We start from the raw sequence: 14,202 nt of genomic DNA on the forward strand, positions 1-14,202 counted from the left end.
GACTGATAATAGGTAAATTTAAGACGTATATAAATTGATGGTTTTGGTTCTAAAGGGGCGAGGTGGTACTATTTAATGCTAATAGTAAGAGCCGACTTATTGAGTTGGTGGATTTTTTTCTAGGCCCTACAGAAGGCGAACTCAGCATGTGTTATGTAATTGCAGTCGGCCTATCCAGCATAGTTTACAAAGAAAACACTAATTTATTTTTTTCTTGCTACTCAATGGAAGGGAAAAAAAGATGCAGAACGGGCCCATTGGCTCACATAGGGGACTGACTCCGTGAGACCCAGTCAAATCAAAGAAAAATAAGGATGCGAAGCAGGCCTCTTGCTGCATGGTTTGGAGCTCCATCCCAAAATTTGTTTATGCATGAACAAACAAAAAATATATTATTACCATCTCAAATAGGTACGGGAGACGAACGTTACTTCATTAGTAGGAATAGTCGTATAGATATAGATTTATATTCAAAAAGTACAAGTATACAATAATAAACAAATCAAAAAACCTTTTTTTTACAAAATCTTATATTATCAATTCAAATATTCATGGTGCATATAACCAAATCTCATGGAAACATATTACAATCAATTGGTGCAGCAAACAGACGGGATATCATCAGGTTCAGATAGTGGACCAATACACTTTTACTGTGATAGAAGCCAACTCATGCTTTATCTGACGTCGAACACATCCATGTAGCTTAGCTTTGAAGGAACAACAACGCTCAACACTATTGCTACCAAACCTGAACTTCAACTTCATAACAGTGGCCGACGTGACTGCAACCACAAATCTTCTCAGGCCACGCGACTGATCAATAGTACCATGAAAAAGAGGAATTTCTTCATAGTTCTCCATAATATAAATTAAGGAACTCAGAGATAAACTGAAGCCACTATGTACTTCTGATATGACAACTTCTATTGTTGCCTCCACTGCATGCTCCACATATGCTAAAGATATGTCAACTGTGCCACATTTGCCATTAATGCGATGTTTGATTGGTCTCCATGGTTTCTGATCATAGCATGCTATTGCGCCATCAATTAGTTGCAGATCGTCTTCCTCTTGCCCTCCATTCTTGACCCTTAGATCAAACTCAATAAAAACTGGGGAGTACATTTCAATGCCTCTCTTAGGACCAGTCATTTGAATAAGAGAACACTATAAAAAGTACAGTTATTGTTATGAGTACTTCTACTTAGCAAACTAAGAAATATCTAAAAGCAGAAATGATATGCTGGCCATGTGCTAACTGTTTATAAAAAAAATAGATAGTATAAATACAAAATTCTTTTAGTTTAGTTCCACAGATGTATGTTCCATGTGAAAATGATTATGCTCCAATTAAGAAATAAAACAGCAGTAAGAAATCTAGAATGCAAAGTTAGTTTCCGACAAACATGCATGCTGCACACAAATTCAAATACTATCAAAGAGCCATATCAACTCCCAGCTTCATTCATATGGACTGAGGCAAATCAACATTCACACACAAGAACCAGTACCCACCAACATCAGTTTAAACTATCCGTAGGAGACGAAATTGCAGTTATAAGAATGCACAGAAAATATGGTATTTTATACATGGAAAGTCACATTTGTCGTGCTGGTATCAAGGTTGTCAAAATCTTAGATTCTGGATCAAATCAGACTAATGATAGGGCCACAATCATATAACTGACGTAAAATATGAAAATTATCAGATTCTACAAAAATAAAAATAAAAATATTGCATTATTCCAAGAGTGACTCGTGTGCTTATTCTGTGTTAACTTGAGTGTAGATTGTATTTGTCTTCACTGATCCTCTTAGACATGGGACCTTAGTCAATGAACCAGGGCAGGTCTTGAAATTTGGGGGCCCGGGACAGAACTAAAACTCGGGACCCCTTGATATAAATACCATTTGTGTGTTTCGTAATGTCAATTGCCTGAAAGTGGCAATGCTCAATTTTCCTGGAGAAATATGCAATGCACAGAGTACTGAGTTGAATATGGGAGCAACGCGGGCTTCAATTGCCGGTGGAGATGAGTTGGAGGTTGTGGGTGCCGTGTGATGCGGGGTTCCCTGCGCTGAAGAAGAGGCATAGAGGAATGACCAGAGCGGCTGACCGACGGAGGTGATGGTATAACGGCCCTAGGAATCGGGATCACAAAGGACGGGAATTGGAGCAGGTGAGGGAGGACATCGGAGGTGAGGAAGGAGAGCGGTAGGTTAGATGAAGAGAAAGGAGTGAGAGCGATCCAGAATTCTCATAAAGCCTTTTTTCAAAAAAAAAATGAAAGTGGGAGAGGCTCCCACTGACTTTCTATTAAGTTATCGAAGTCCCAAAGTAATCACAAATTACATGAGTTAGGAGGGGGGGGGGGGGGGGGGGGGAGGGAGGGATAACAGAGGCTATACAGCCTGTACAAGACAAAGAAAAGAAAGCACAAAACACAGAGTAAGCTTAAAGGGCTAGCAGAAAAGAGTCAATTTAGGGGTGCAATTTGTTGTGAACTCTTTGTCTCAGCAGATCGAAGTCCTCCTTGAATCTGGCTAGCCAAGATAAATGTGAGCGCGGCACATTTCTGAATAGCTTAGCACTCCTCTCCTTCCAGATCCACCAGGCAGGCACAGTGAATACTTCCATGAACATGGGTTTTCTCCAGGCCTCTCTACCATTTGGAACCTGTCCAGAGTGTCTGGCCACGTAATCCCCAATGTGTTCCAACAGTTGGCAGCAAAATCGCAAAGGAAGAAAAGATGAACCAAAGTTTCTTCTGGAGGTACTGTGCACAGGAGGCAATCAAAGTTATCATCGGCTATGGCATAATTTCTCCGTTTCAGCGTATTCCTCGTGTTCAATCTGTCCACCAGATTTCCAAATCCATTTGAACACCTCATCTGCCTGAGCTTCCCTGAAACAGAAAGAATAGTAGCAGCTGGAGGTGTAGTCTCTGGCCCATACGCACTGCCAAACATCACAGCCACCATTCCCAGGATCAATAGGAGCAGACACTTGCTGAAGATCAAGCACTTCCTGTCTCGCTTGGAAGGACAGAGGAAGATTGAAAACGTCATCCACAGATGTTGTCGTCAGCATGGCTTGGACAGATATATCCTCAAAAGAAAAGGCTCTAGGGTGCGAGTTGCAAGCAATGTCATCCATCCAAAGGTCTTTAAACAGAACTGTATCCCCGCAGCCCACCTGAACTTTTGTGATACCCCTGTATATGTCTGAGAGCTGCAGCACATCTTTCCACCAGAAGGATCCACAAGGGTCAGAAGCATGGGGTATTTTGTCTACATAGTATGTCGATCAGACAAGCTGCACCCATGGAACATCCTGTTTATATAAAATTTATACAAGAATTTCAGAAGTAAACCTTGGTTTTGGATCTTAAAGCTGAGCACACCAAGGCCGCCTTTCTCTTTGGGTTGGCACACTAAATCCCAAGCAGCGAGGGAGTTGCATTTTATGCCATCCTCAGTTTTCTTTCTCCATAGGCAAGTGCGTCTCAGCTTATCCAGAGAAGTGAGGACAGAGTTGACCAGAGTGAGTTTGGCTCCATAGGGACGCAAACAAGTCATAGTCGAGAGCCTCCTCTCCATAGAGACCACCAGGGGCATAAGATCCGTCACAGTTCTGGTGGTTCCAAGAGGCAGGCCTAGGTAAGTGAACTACATTTGGCCGATAATACAACCAAAGATATCTGCTAATTCAATGACCCAGGCCGGCTGAACATTGTGGGACAATGGTTGATCTCTGAAAGTTGATACGGAGCCCAATCGACCTGGTATACTTCAACAGAATATCTTTCATTCTTGTGGCTTGAGAAGGACATGCAGACAGAACCATAACGCTGTGTTTGGATGTCTGTATTGGAGGCCTCCGTATTGAATTGGTTTCAATTCCAATTCAGCAAGGAAACTGTACTGGACATGAATACGGATTCGGTTGTTTGGATGTTAAATGATTTGGGTCATGAATTTTTACTGAGGTTTCAATACGGAATCTTGTTTGGATGGCATACTATGGAATTGCATAGCAATATTTGTATATGCATCAAAACAAAATGTGTACAATGTGTGACTATAATTGAATGATTATATAGCAGAAGAAAATCAAATATTCTAGAAATCCACGACAACAAATAATATCAACGCAACAGCAACAATAATTCTTTCTTTTTCGAGAATGAACAAATAATTCTACAGCCTAGAAGCCCGTAAGTTTTGGCCGCAGATTAGAAACCACAGATGAAATTTAAATATGCAGAGTCTGTGAGATCATGTGATCTTGAAGCTAGCTGTATGTGCTCAATCGCAACTTCCATTTGTTTGTACTGAATTCCAAAGTTAGAGCACTGACTGCGGGCACGCGGCGCTATGGTTTTGCTGTTTATGCAACACGGCTATCAACAATTTGCTACCTCTACGTCTTATGATAAAGATGTCTTGATTGCAAATGTAAACAATGGTAGTATTAATTTAGATTTATATAAATGTAAGTCTCTTATTATATACCCTGAAGCAATTCATATCAAAAAGTTATCCTAGCTAGAGTTAACAGTCATTTTGCTTTCTGGTCGACCTCACCGCAGCTGATGTGTAGCTCGCTGGTGCCGTGGATGGTCTAACTAATCTACATCAAGCACTAGGTCTGGATTAATTTTATCTTCTTAGATGTCAAATGATTAGTCGGGCATATTTGGCGTTCATCCAGACTTCATATATCTGATGCAGCGTGGTGGCGGAGCAAGGCCGTCGACGTGTTCATTCAGGGGCCGTATCGTAGAGCAGATCGATGTCGTGCTTTGGGTTAGATCTGGGCCGTGCTAGGAATGGTTTGATCGGTGACGAGGTGGGAAGGAACCACAACACGCAACAGATTGAATCTGGGCGACATCGATGGCGAGTTCGAAAGGAGGTGTGCGTACTGGAGAGACGAGGGAGGGGATTGGGAGAGACAAAATAGACGAGATATGAGGGGATACACAATCATGTGTGTGCGTGATATACAGGATGTTAGCAAAGGCTGGGTGAGATTAGTACGGGTATACGAATAGTATAGAAAAGAATTAGCATTTTGTTATCTCTACCGTGAGATTGAAGAATTGGCGGGTGTCAAGTGGTCTGGCGTTGGCTTCCTATCAGACTGCTGATACAAAGTGTTTACCATATTAGAAATGATTGGATGGGAAGATAGCTGAACCACATTAAATAACAAGCTCGGTAGTCGCATACATGGTAGAATGGCAATCTGTCCAAGCATGGCGAGAAGTGTGGCGGCAGGGTGATCTTGGGGGGTCTTGCCGACCAGCTGCATGTCATGTTTATCATGATGCCTTGGAACCGGAGGTGGTGGAGAACTTGGCGTGCAAACGTGTTGTTCAGTTAGCAGGGGAGATCAACGTCCAAAAATGAAGCTGCATTTGGAGACTGATAACAAGACGGTGGTGTCCATGCTAAGAGAAAAAGAGAAGAACTTGGCTGTGGTTGGGCCAAGAGTTGTTTCACTTGTTTCAAGAGGTGAAGGTAACGTGGGTTAGTCGCTCCGCGAATGCTTCCGCTCATAAACTAGCTAGAGTAGGGGTAGGAGAAGAAGTATGTAAGGTGTGGATTATGGTGCCAACAGACTTCATTCTAGCCGTGGTCTCTCATGAGATCTCAGACTTACTTAATTAAATAAAGCGAAAGTTACCCTTAAAAAAAACGATTGGTGTTGAATCATTAGAATATGTATGCCCCATAGCAACGCATGGGCATTGCCCTAGTTCCCTTAGTTGCCACTCACGGCCGAAATCATCCTATCCTTGTTTAGCACCGTCGGTGCGTGGTTGAAACGGTCCCGCCACGACGACCGGCACAGGTGGCGGCGATATAGCCCGAGCGAACACCACGAGATGTCCCCATGGGCAATTGTGCTCTGCCTCCTCCTCCTAGGTTCATGCACGACACGCTTGTCGAAGCATGTTGTCGAACGCCCGTGCGTACCTCATCGCGTAAACCAATGATGAACTGTGAGACGAAGAATTTTTTATTCAATGTCGAATCCAGAGAGCTCAAGTGATCCATACACGATTCAAACGCCAGGCGGCAGTTCATAACGGTCTGCTTGAGGTGGTCCAGGCGGTGAAGCAGGCCGTCGAAATCGTCTTGGTCAATCTCCGTGTGGCCGAACTTCGCGTGCACCGGCGCAATGACCGTGTTTTAGTCACCGAGTTGGTGTAGCCGCTTATACGCCTGGCACCAAAGGGCGGTGTGACCCTCCATGTATAATACGGCGGTCGTCACCCACTGCTTTGACGGCGTTTGGTAGAGATCGAAGTATGTGTGGCAGCGATTGAACCAAAGGCGCGACGAGTCACCCCCGAAGCGCCAAAAATCATGCTTCGATGGCCTGTGAGTTGTGACGAAAGTTGCCGTGTGGCCTCGGTAGCGAGGATTGGTGGTGGTCGTGTTGACAGCATGCTCGACACGTCGGTCCTGCACGTGCGGTGGGTGTGGAGGGGAAGCCCATTCTTGGTGAGGATCGTGGTCCTGCGTGTCGTCGACGTGATGGTCGCCCCAGCGTCGCCTGCTGATGTTTGACCCCATCAAGACCGTCGCCGAAATCCACCACTTGAGTATTGCTGGACTCAGGCGGCAAGAGAATTTTTTTTGGAGCAGCTCTTCCAAGGTTTTCCGCACCCTTCCATGGCTTGCAAGACAAATTTCGGGATATATGCAGATAGCATGGCTAGCGGCGCCGTCGTGGCTGCCCCCAATCAAGCCTACCCTGCTCAAGATTTTGTGCTTGATCGTCGAAGCAACCCGACACCCTTCAAAGTGGATGTTATGGCTCAATCAAGGGAGTATGGCACAACGGCGAACCGGAACCTATTGTGCCAATTTTTTTAGGCAACTGAACAATAGCCATGCCCATAAAATCACATCAATTGTTGAAGATTCCAAACTATGCATCATGTTTTTTACGGACACTAACTATGCATCATATACGCGAAGGTAAGTACTTAATTAGCAATATACAAGGGGAATAGCCGATCGAGATTGTCACTTTGCGACCACGCGGAGAGAGAGAGAGAGAGAGAGAGAGAGAGAGAGAGAGAGAGGGAGGGGAGGGAGAGATCGTCGCTCTGTGCTCGCAAACTCGCGATAGGAAGGGAGGAAAAAACAAAGACATCATGGACTCATTTACAGGCCCTAGGGACTGGATCATCGGAGAGTGGAGCTTCAAAGTTCATCGGCGGCTCGGCATCCCAAGGGAAATAGCTGAATCGAGGTCGCCACTTTGCGACCCGCAGAGAGAGAGAGAGAGAGAGAGAGAGAGAGAGAGAGATCATTGCTCTGTGCTCGCAAACTCACGATCGAAAGGGAAGAGAAAACAAAGACACCGTGGACTCATTTACAAGCGCTATATGTGCTCCTACTATCAAGCGACTTCCTGCCTCCTTGGGCCATGGCCCACAGGCTACTACCTGCGTACTTGGGTGGGCCCCCATAGGCTTTGGGGGCTGGGGCGGCCGCCCCTCCTTCCCCCGCTCAGGACCAACCCTGCCATGAACTGAACCGACCATAGCTACAACATGTCTTGGACTCCTTAAAGTTTACCTTGTCTCTCATTGGTCTTGTCTGTCATCCCTTGCCATCACCAACACTCTCTATAGTCAATCGGCAAAACCCCCCAATCAAGCAAGTGAAACAAGCAGTGAATCAAGTCGACCAGGTGGTCATGGCATTCATTATATTATTTTCATTTTTTGCTCATTTCATTCTTTGGCACAATTATCTCGGATGATCTATGGCGGCTACAATGAAGTTATGGGACAGTCATTGAGCACCGCTTAAGAAGAATGACAAGCGTGACAAAAAATCAGTTGGTTTCATGCCTGGCAGGTCGACCATGGAAGCCATTTTCTTGGTACGACAACTTATGAAGAGATACAGAAAGCAAAAGAAGGACCTGCATATGGTGTTCATTGACTTGGAGAAGGCATATGATAAGATACCGCGGAATGTCATATGGTGGGCCTTGGAGAAACACAAAGTCCCAGCAAAGTACATTACCCTCATCAAGGACATGTATGATAATGTTGTGACAAGTGTTCGAACAAGTGATGGCGACACTGATGACTTCCTGATTAAACTAGGACTGCACCAGGGGTCAGCTTTGAACCCTTATCTTTTTGCTTTGGTGATGGATGAGGTCACAAGGGATATACAAGGAGATATCCCATGGTGTATGCTCTTTGCAGATGATGTGGTGCTAGTCGACGATAGTCGGACGGGGTCGGGAAGTTAGAGTTATGGAGACAAACCTTGGGATCGAAAGGTTTTAGGCTTAGTAGAACTAAACCAAGTACATGAGGTGCAGTTTCAGTACTACTAGGCATGAGGAGGAGGTTAGCCTTGATGGGCAGGTGGTGCCTCAGAAGGACACCTTTCAATATTTGGGGTCAATGTTGCAGATGGATGAGGGTATTGATGAAGATGTGAACCATCAAATCAAAGCCGGATGGATGAAGTGCCGCCAAGCTTCTGGCATTCTCTGTGACAAGAGAGTACCACAAAAGCTAAAAGGCAAGTTCTGCAGGACAACGGTTTGACCTGCAATGTTGTATTACGCTGAGTGTTGGCCGACTAAAACGCAACATGTCTAACAGTTAGGTGTGGCGGAGATGCGCATGTGGAGATGGATGTGTGGCCACACGAGGAAGGACTGAGTCCAGAATGATGATATACGAGATAGAGCTGGGGTAGCACCGATTGAAGAGAAGCTTGTCCAACATCGTCTGAGATGGTTTGGGCATATTCATCGCAGGCCTCTAGAAGCTCCAATGCATAGTAGACGACTAAAGCGTCCTGATAATGTCAAGAGAGGTCAGGGTAGACCGAAGTTGACATGAGAGGAGTCCGTAAAGAGAGATCTGAAGGATTCAAGTATCACCAAAGAACTAGCAGAGTTGGTCACGAAATCTTATGGGTTTCACCTCTAGCCTACCCCAACTTGTTTGGGACTAAAGGCTTTGTTGTTGTTATTGACCTAAGGCGGCTACAGCGTACAAGTGTTGCTCCAAGAACGTCAATACAAGCACAACCCCAGCAAGCCGGCGGCGACACAACATGCACAACCACGAGGATATATGCAACAATTAATTGACTTGGGCTTAGTAAGAAACAACACCAAGATGATATGCATTTGGTGATGTCAGACTTGTATTTATATTATTTCAAGTAAGCTTAGAAATAATGATGTCATAAAATCATTGAGGGCCCCTTTTTGATCTACTAGACTAGGGAGTCCCACTCCTATTCAAAAGCCACCCATGTTTCAAGAAGATGATAATAGAAGTAAGGCTGCTATTTTTAAGGTATTTAGCTAAGAAACACCGCGGTTATTAGAGTTTGCAACATATACCATCCTCTACCGATCAATCCTAAGGGGACGATAGGTGTGACTGAAGGGACACTAGGGCAATAGGACAATGGAAAGGGAAGACAAGCAAGATGTAACAGTCCACACACTACACCACACAGAAGAAGTAAAACATATGTCCAAGCTACTTTACATTCCAACTGTGTTGCTTTCACTTTTGTCCATCGTCATAGATATCTTACGTCCCAACACAATTAAAATGAGCTCAAGGAGACCCATGTGCACGAGGATGGGAGATATGTCCCACCATGCTAGCATATAGGATGAAAAAGACCAACATATGCATGTGGTGGTCTAATAGCATCCAACCTCAGGTCAACCATTCTCGTCGGTTAGAGATGGAAAACATTTACCCAAACAACACAAAATGCTAGTCGAAACCTTTTCCAAGTTAAAAAAGAATTAACACCCAGAGAGTACATAAAGGAGATTAAGTGGTATATACTTTCAATTATTTCTATTATGCATGCGATAGGATTGAAACGTAAACAGAATAGCGTAACTATTAATGATTGCAGATAAGTATAGAAGTGCACCTGCTGTACAATGATGGGATCGTCTCTGCTATGATTCAAAACATAGTTAAGCATGCGATCCCTGCCATCCCGTGCTGCTATGTATCCATATAGCTGGATCAGGCCATTATTGCTGGAACACTCTGCCAGCGTCAATGAGAAAAACTGCAACATGTGCTGTGGAAAATGCTTGCAATTTTCTTCATACAGTAAACATTCTTCGGTTGGCTTATGGAACATCATTGGCTCCAAGCGAGCTTCACCGAAGAATACATGTTCCATAAGAATTGTTAGTCATACGATCAAGAAGTTATTTACTATAAAAGAGACACAAAAATCACAAATGTCAGACATATGGGCTAGATTTTTTTTACGGAGTTCTCAAGTTTTCCAAGATTTCTTTAATACTTCTAGACATCATTACTGACAGAGTTTTTTAAGTTTCCGGTGCTCTAGGAAGAAGGAGAAGTATATAGTACAAGCCCAAATTGTTAATACATGAACAGATTCAATGTCTCACTTGGATTAAATTTGTACGGCCCAAGTTTGAGGTGGGATACCTGCCCAATATAACTTGGTGATATAAGGCCCTGTTTGTTTCGGCTTTAGGCAGCAGATTCTCATAGGAAAAAATAGAAGCTGGAACAAACATCTATTTGGAATCAGCTTTGAGTGAAGCTGAAACTAGATTCGGGCCATTTTTAGTGCAATTGCCTGAAGCACGTCCAGGTGTACTTTAGTGGCAAAGCTGATTCCAGTGAAGCGAATCCATAGGTGATTTGAAGCCAACTGAAGCAGAAACAAACAGGGCCTAAGTGCCATCATAAGGCAGTCTCGCATGTAGACTTGAACTATGAATTAAAGATTAAGTCTGTTTGTAGATTCACTAAAAAAAAGCTTGTGCAGCAAATAATCAATCAAGAATATGGATAAAGGGGTGGAAACAAGAGATTCAGTCATTTGAATAACATACTCTCATTACGGTTCATAAAATCGATATCAAACCAGTCTTCCTTCAAAATCACGTTTCTGTATATGGCACCATCACGGTGGCTGCTATTCGGAAGGATAAACGGAACCCATGCATCATCAACCACCATAGGATTGCTACTTGTGACATTTTTCCTTATTTTTGCCGTATCAGTGCATTTGGTAGTGGTTGCCTTATTCCTGATCTTTGCAGTGGGAACACATTTGGGGGTGCCACAAGTGAATGGGACGAAGGAGTGCATTTTATTCTCCAAGCTCCAGGGGGTGCAAGCAAGGCTATCACAAAAGAACATATTATGGCTAACCTTAACATCCGGATCAAATAAGATAGATATACTTTAAGATTAAAAATATATAACCCTAATAGTAATCGCAAAACAATGATTGATTTTTGTATTTCATAATACTTATTTCAACACAATAACAATTTAATCCGATAAATATAAACCACTTTTAACTAGGCCTAAGGCGTTAAAAAGGTAAAATAGATTTATTTCCGTTCTCACAAAATACTGTGTTTCTTAATATTAGTATATGTTTTTCGAAAGAAAAAAAAGTCGGTCGGTCAGAATCAAGATCCAAAAATCCATCGCATGCCCGTGATTATCACGACACATGTTCAGAAGTAAGAAACGAAAGGAGTCGAGAACAGACCGGGAAAGACGATACAGAGGATGCGCGGAAGTTGAGGCGATGAGTCGAGCGTCACGCCGGGCAAACGCGGGGAGCCACCTGAGGGACATAGCGGAGCCAATTTTGGAGACACTAATGCGTTGGCAAAGTCTAAGAATAGATCGCGAGAGGCTTCGCATCTCCGCCGCCTCGGTAGTCCGGAATATGCTGGAGACCGGGCGGCGGCTATTGGCCCCGGGGGTGGAGGTAAGAAGAGGGGAATGGAGGAAGCCGGAGGCGCTACAGTAGGTCCCGGATGCATAGAGGACGTACTGTAGTATTGAAATATCTTTTTTTATCAAGTCTAGCGGTCCATATTGAAATATCTTGTTTTTTAAGTAATCTCGCCGACTTTACTATTCAAAGTAATGTTTTTTTTTGCGAAATCAAACATGTCTACGTAAAAAAATTTTGATGTATAAATAAACTGCACCAGAGTGAAAAAGGAGGCGACCCATGTTCCCTCATTCCGCCGCCGCCCAGGCCGATGGTTTCGTCCCTCTCCGTCGGCCGCTCCGGCGAAGGGAGAGTGGGGGAACCCCAGATGTGTGTCTCTATGTGTAGATAGTAGGGGTAGTTTGTCTGGGCAGCGCCATCATGTTAGGGGAGATGGTGGCCGTTTGGAATAATTGTGTCGGCGCTCGTTCCCCTTTTCGGCGAGGCCTTGGGCGGAGCCGGCGAGTCGCTGGAGGTATGTGCTCTCAAGTATTTCGATCTGGTGGGCTTTGGTGTTCGGGGCGTGGTCACCGCAACGATGGTGATGACCTGTTATTCATGCTTTTGCCCCCCGTCTCTTTCTTCGTCGCGGCGAGATGGGCTATGCTCTCGTCGTGGATTGTCTAGGGACGGTGCTACGGCGGTCTATGATGGCCGGTGCTGCTGGCCGTACATGAGCTCGTGACGTTTAGATCTATTGGAGACCTTGCCAGAGACGGCTATTTCGTCGAGGTGCAGGTCCTCAAGGCCTAAGTTCAGAGACTTCCCTTCTGCTATGGAGATTCGCATGTGATCATGCGTAGTGGCGACGACCGCGGTCCGTCCTCGACTCATTCTGACGAATGCGGCGGTTCAGCGGCCCCTTAGGGACTTTGTTGTAATTTGTTTTATCTTTGTGGGGTGCTACTTGTATCTTGTTGGGTTTATTTATAGACTTGTGGGCCTGTTCGCAAAAAAAACATGTCTAGCTATGCCTAAGTTACAAGCAAATTTGGCGAGATTGTGAGCCTCAAAATTGAAGTTTCTACACTCGTGCACAAAATTACAAGAAGAAAAACTAGTATTGGTGGCTATTATTCCATGTATGATAGCTGCATTATGACCCCATGTCCCCTTATTGATGGCATTGACTACTTCTTGACAATCCTAGGCAACCAAGATGTTCTGAATAGCAACATCATCAGCCAAAGTGTCTGCACTAAAACCGGCGGATCTCGGGTAGGAGGTCCCGAGCTGTGGATCTTGAATCGATGGGTTACATGAGACGAAGGGGGCAGTATTTACCCAGGTTCAGGCCCCTCTCGAAGAGGTAAAACCCTACGTCATGCTTTGATTGTATTGATGATGATGTATCGAGTACAAGCTTGATCTACCTCGAGATCGTGTGTTGTGTTCTAACCCTAAGGCAAGTAATTGTGAGCCTCCCTCTACACACTACAAAAAATACTTCAGTGATGAATTGATGATACATGTTTATCATAGTAGGTCACGTTTTCTGTCATGTATGTACATCTATGACGATTTTATGACAGAATCAAGATAGTCATACATGTGTTGTCGTAGAAGTGTTCCATATACTGAAATTATCATCACAGAAGTGTCCACTTCCATGACAATAAATGGCGCGTCATGGAAGTGTTTTTGTCAAGGGTAACCGACACGTGGCTTCCACCTTAACGGGTCGCCATTAAGCTATCGGGTGCCGGTTTGGATTCAATAACCCGTTAACAGCCCTGACCAATGGCGATTTTCCATGTGTAAAATTCTCATTCGCCCAAGGATCCACGTGCCAGCTCCGTGTTGGGACAGATGTCAGCCGTTTAATGGACAGGAGGTGCCTATGGTACGTCGACATGTGGCATGGCCCAACAGAGGCCCATTTAGGTTAAAAAGGCCAGTCCATTTGACTTGGTCAAAAGTTAGGGATCCGCCCATGGAAAGCTTGTTAACGGCATGTACGCATATAGCCCACCTACGGCCCGGCAACTCACAACCCGTTATGATGTTTGATTTTGTTTAACCCATCGTTATGATGTTTGATTCTGTTTGGCCAGGTGAACTGCTTTGTTTGATTCTGTTGCCAGGAACGGATACAGGGTCCTGCCCGAGGACATTATTGCCTACCGAAACAACTTGGCAGCGACAGAGGAGGAGCCCCAAGAGTGGGACGCTCAAGTGCCACCACCACAACACTTCCCCATGGACCGGGACGGGTACTACGGGTGGTGATTACCAAGCTAGGCCAAAAGCCTAGACTTGGGGGAGTACGTATTTCCACTGACATTATATTCATGTTCACACATTTTCATTTTAGTTGTCGATGTTCACACTTTTTCATTGTATTATCCACGCTAGATTTATTTTTCTCTCTTTCTTCTT

General features: G+C 44.4%; 1 protein-coding gene across 2 annotated transcripts; it reads right to left on the minus strand.

Annotated features, from left to right (window-relative positions):
- Positions 1 to 494: 494 nt before the first annotated feature.
- Positions 495 to 11,892, minus strand: LOC123138249 (uncharacterized). 2 transcript variants are annotated; one of them, XM_044558180.1, is made up of 4 exons: positions 11,590 to 11,886; positions 10,919 to 11,211; positions 9,967 to 10,202; positions 495 to 1,170 (listed from the first exon to the last, which is right to left on the minus strand). In XM_044558180.1, the coding sequence occupies exons 1-4, from the start codon at positions 11,745 to 11,747 to the stop codon at positions 628 to 630; spliced, it is 1,230 nt and encodes a 409-aa protein (XP_044414115.1). In that variant the 5' UTR covers positions 11,748 to 11,886; the 3' UTR covers positions 495 to 627. The 2 variants fall into 2 exon arrangements, with proteins under 2 accessions (XP_044414115.1, XP_044414116.1); XM_044558181.1 differs by lacking the exon at positions 10,919 to 11,211 and having other exon boundaries at positions 11,590 to 11,892.
- Between the last annotated feature and the right edge of the window lie 2,310 nt (positions 11,893 to 14,202).

Source organism: Triticum aestivum, chromosome 6B (genome assembly GCF_018294505.1).
Source record: "Triticum aestivum cultivar Chinese Spring chromosome 6B, IWGSC CS RefSeq v2.1, whole genome shotgun sequence".
Lineage (NCBI taxonomy): Eukaryota > Viridiplantae > Streptophyta > Magnoliopsida > Poales > Poaceae > Triticum > Triticum aestivum.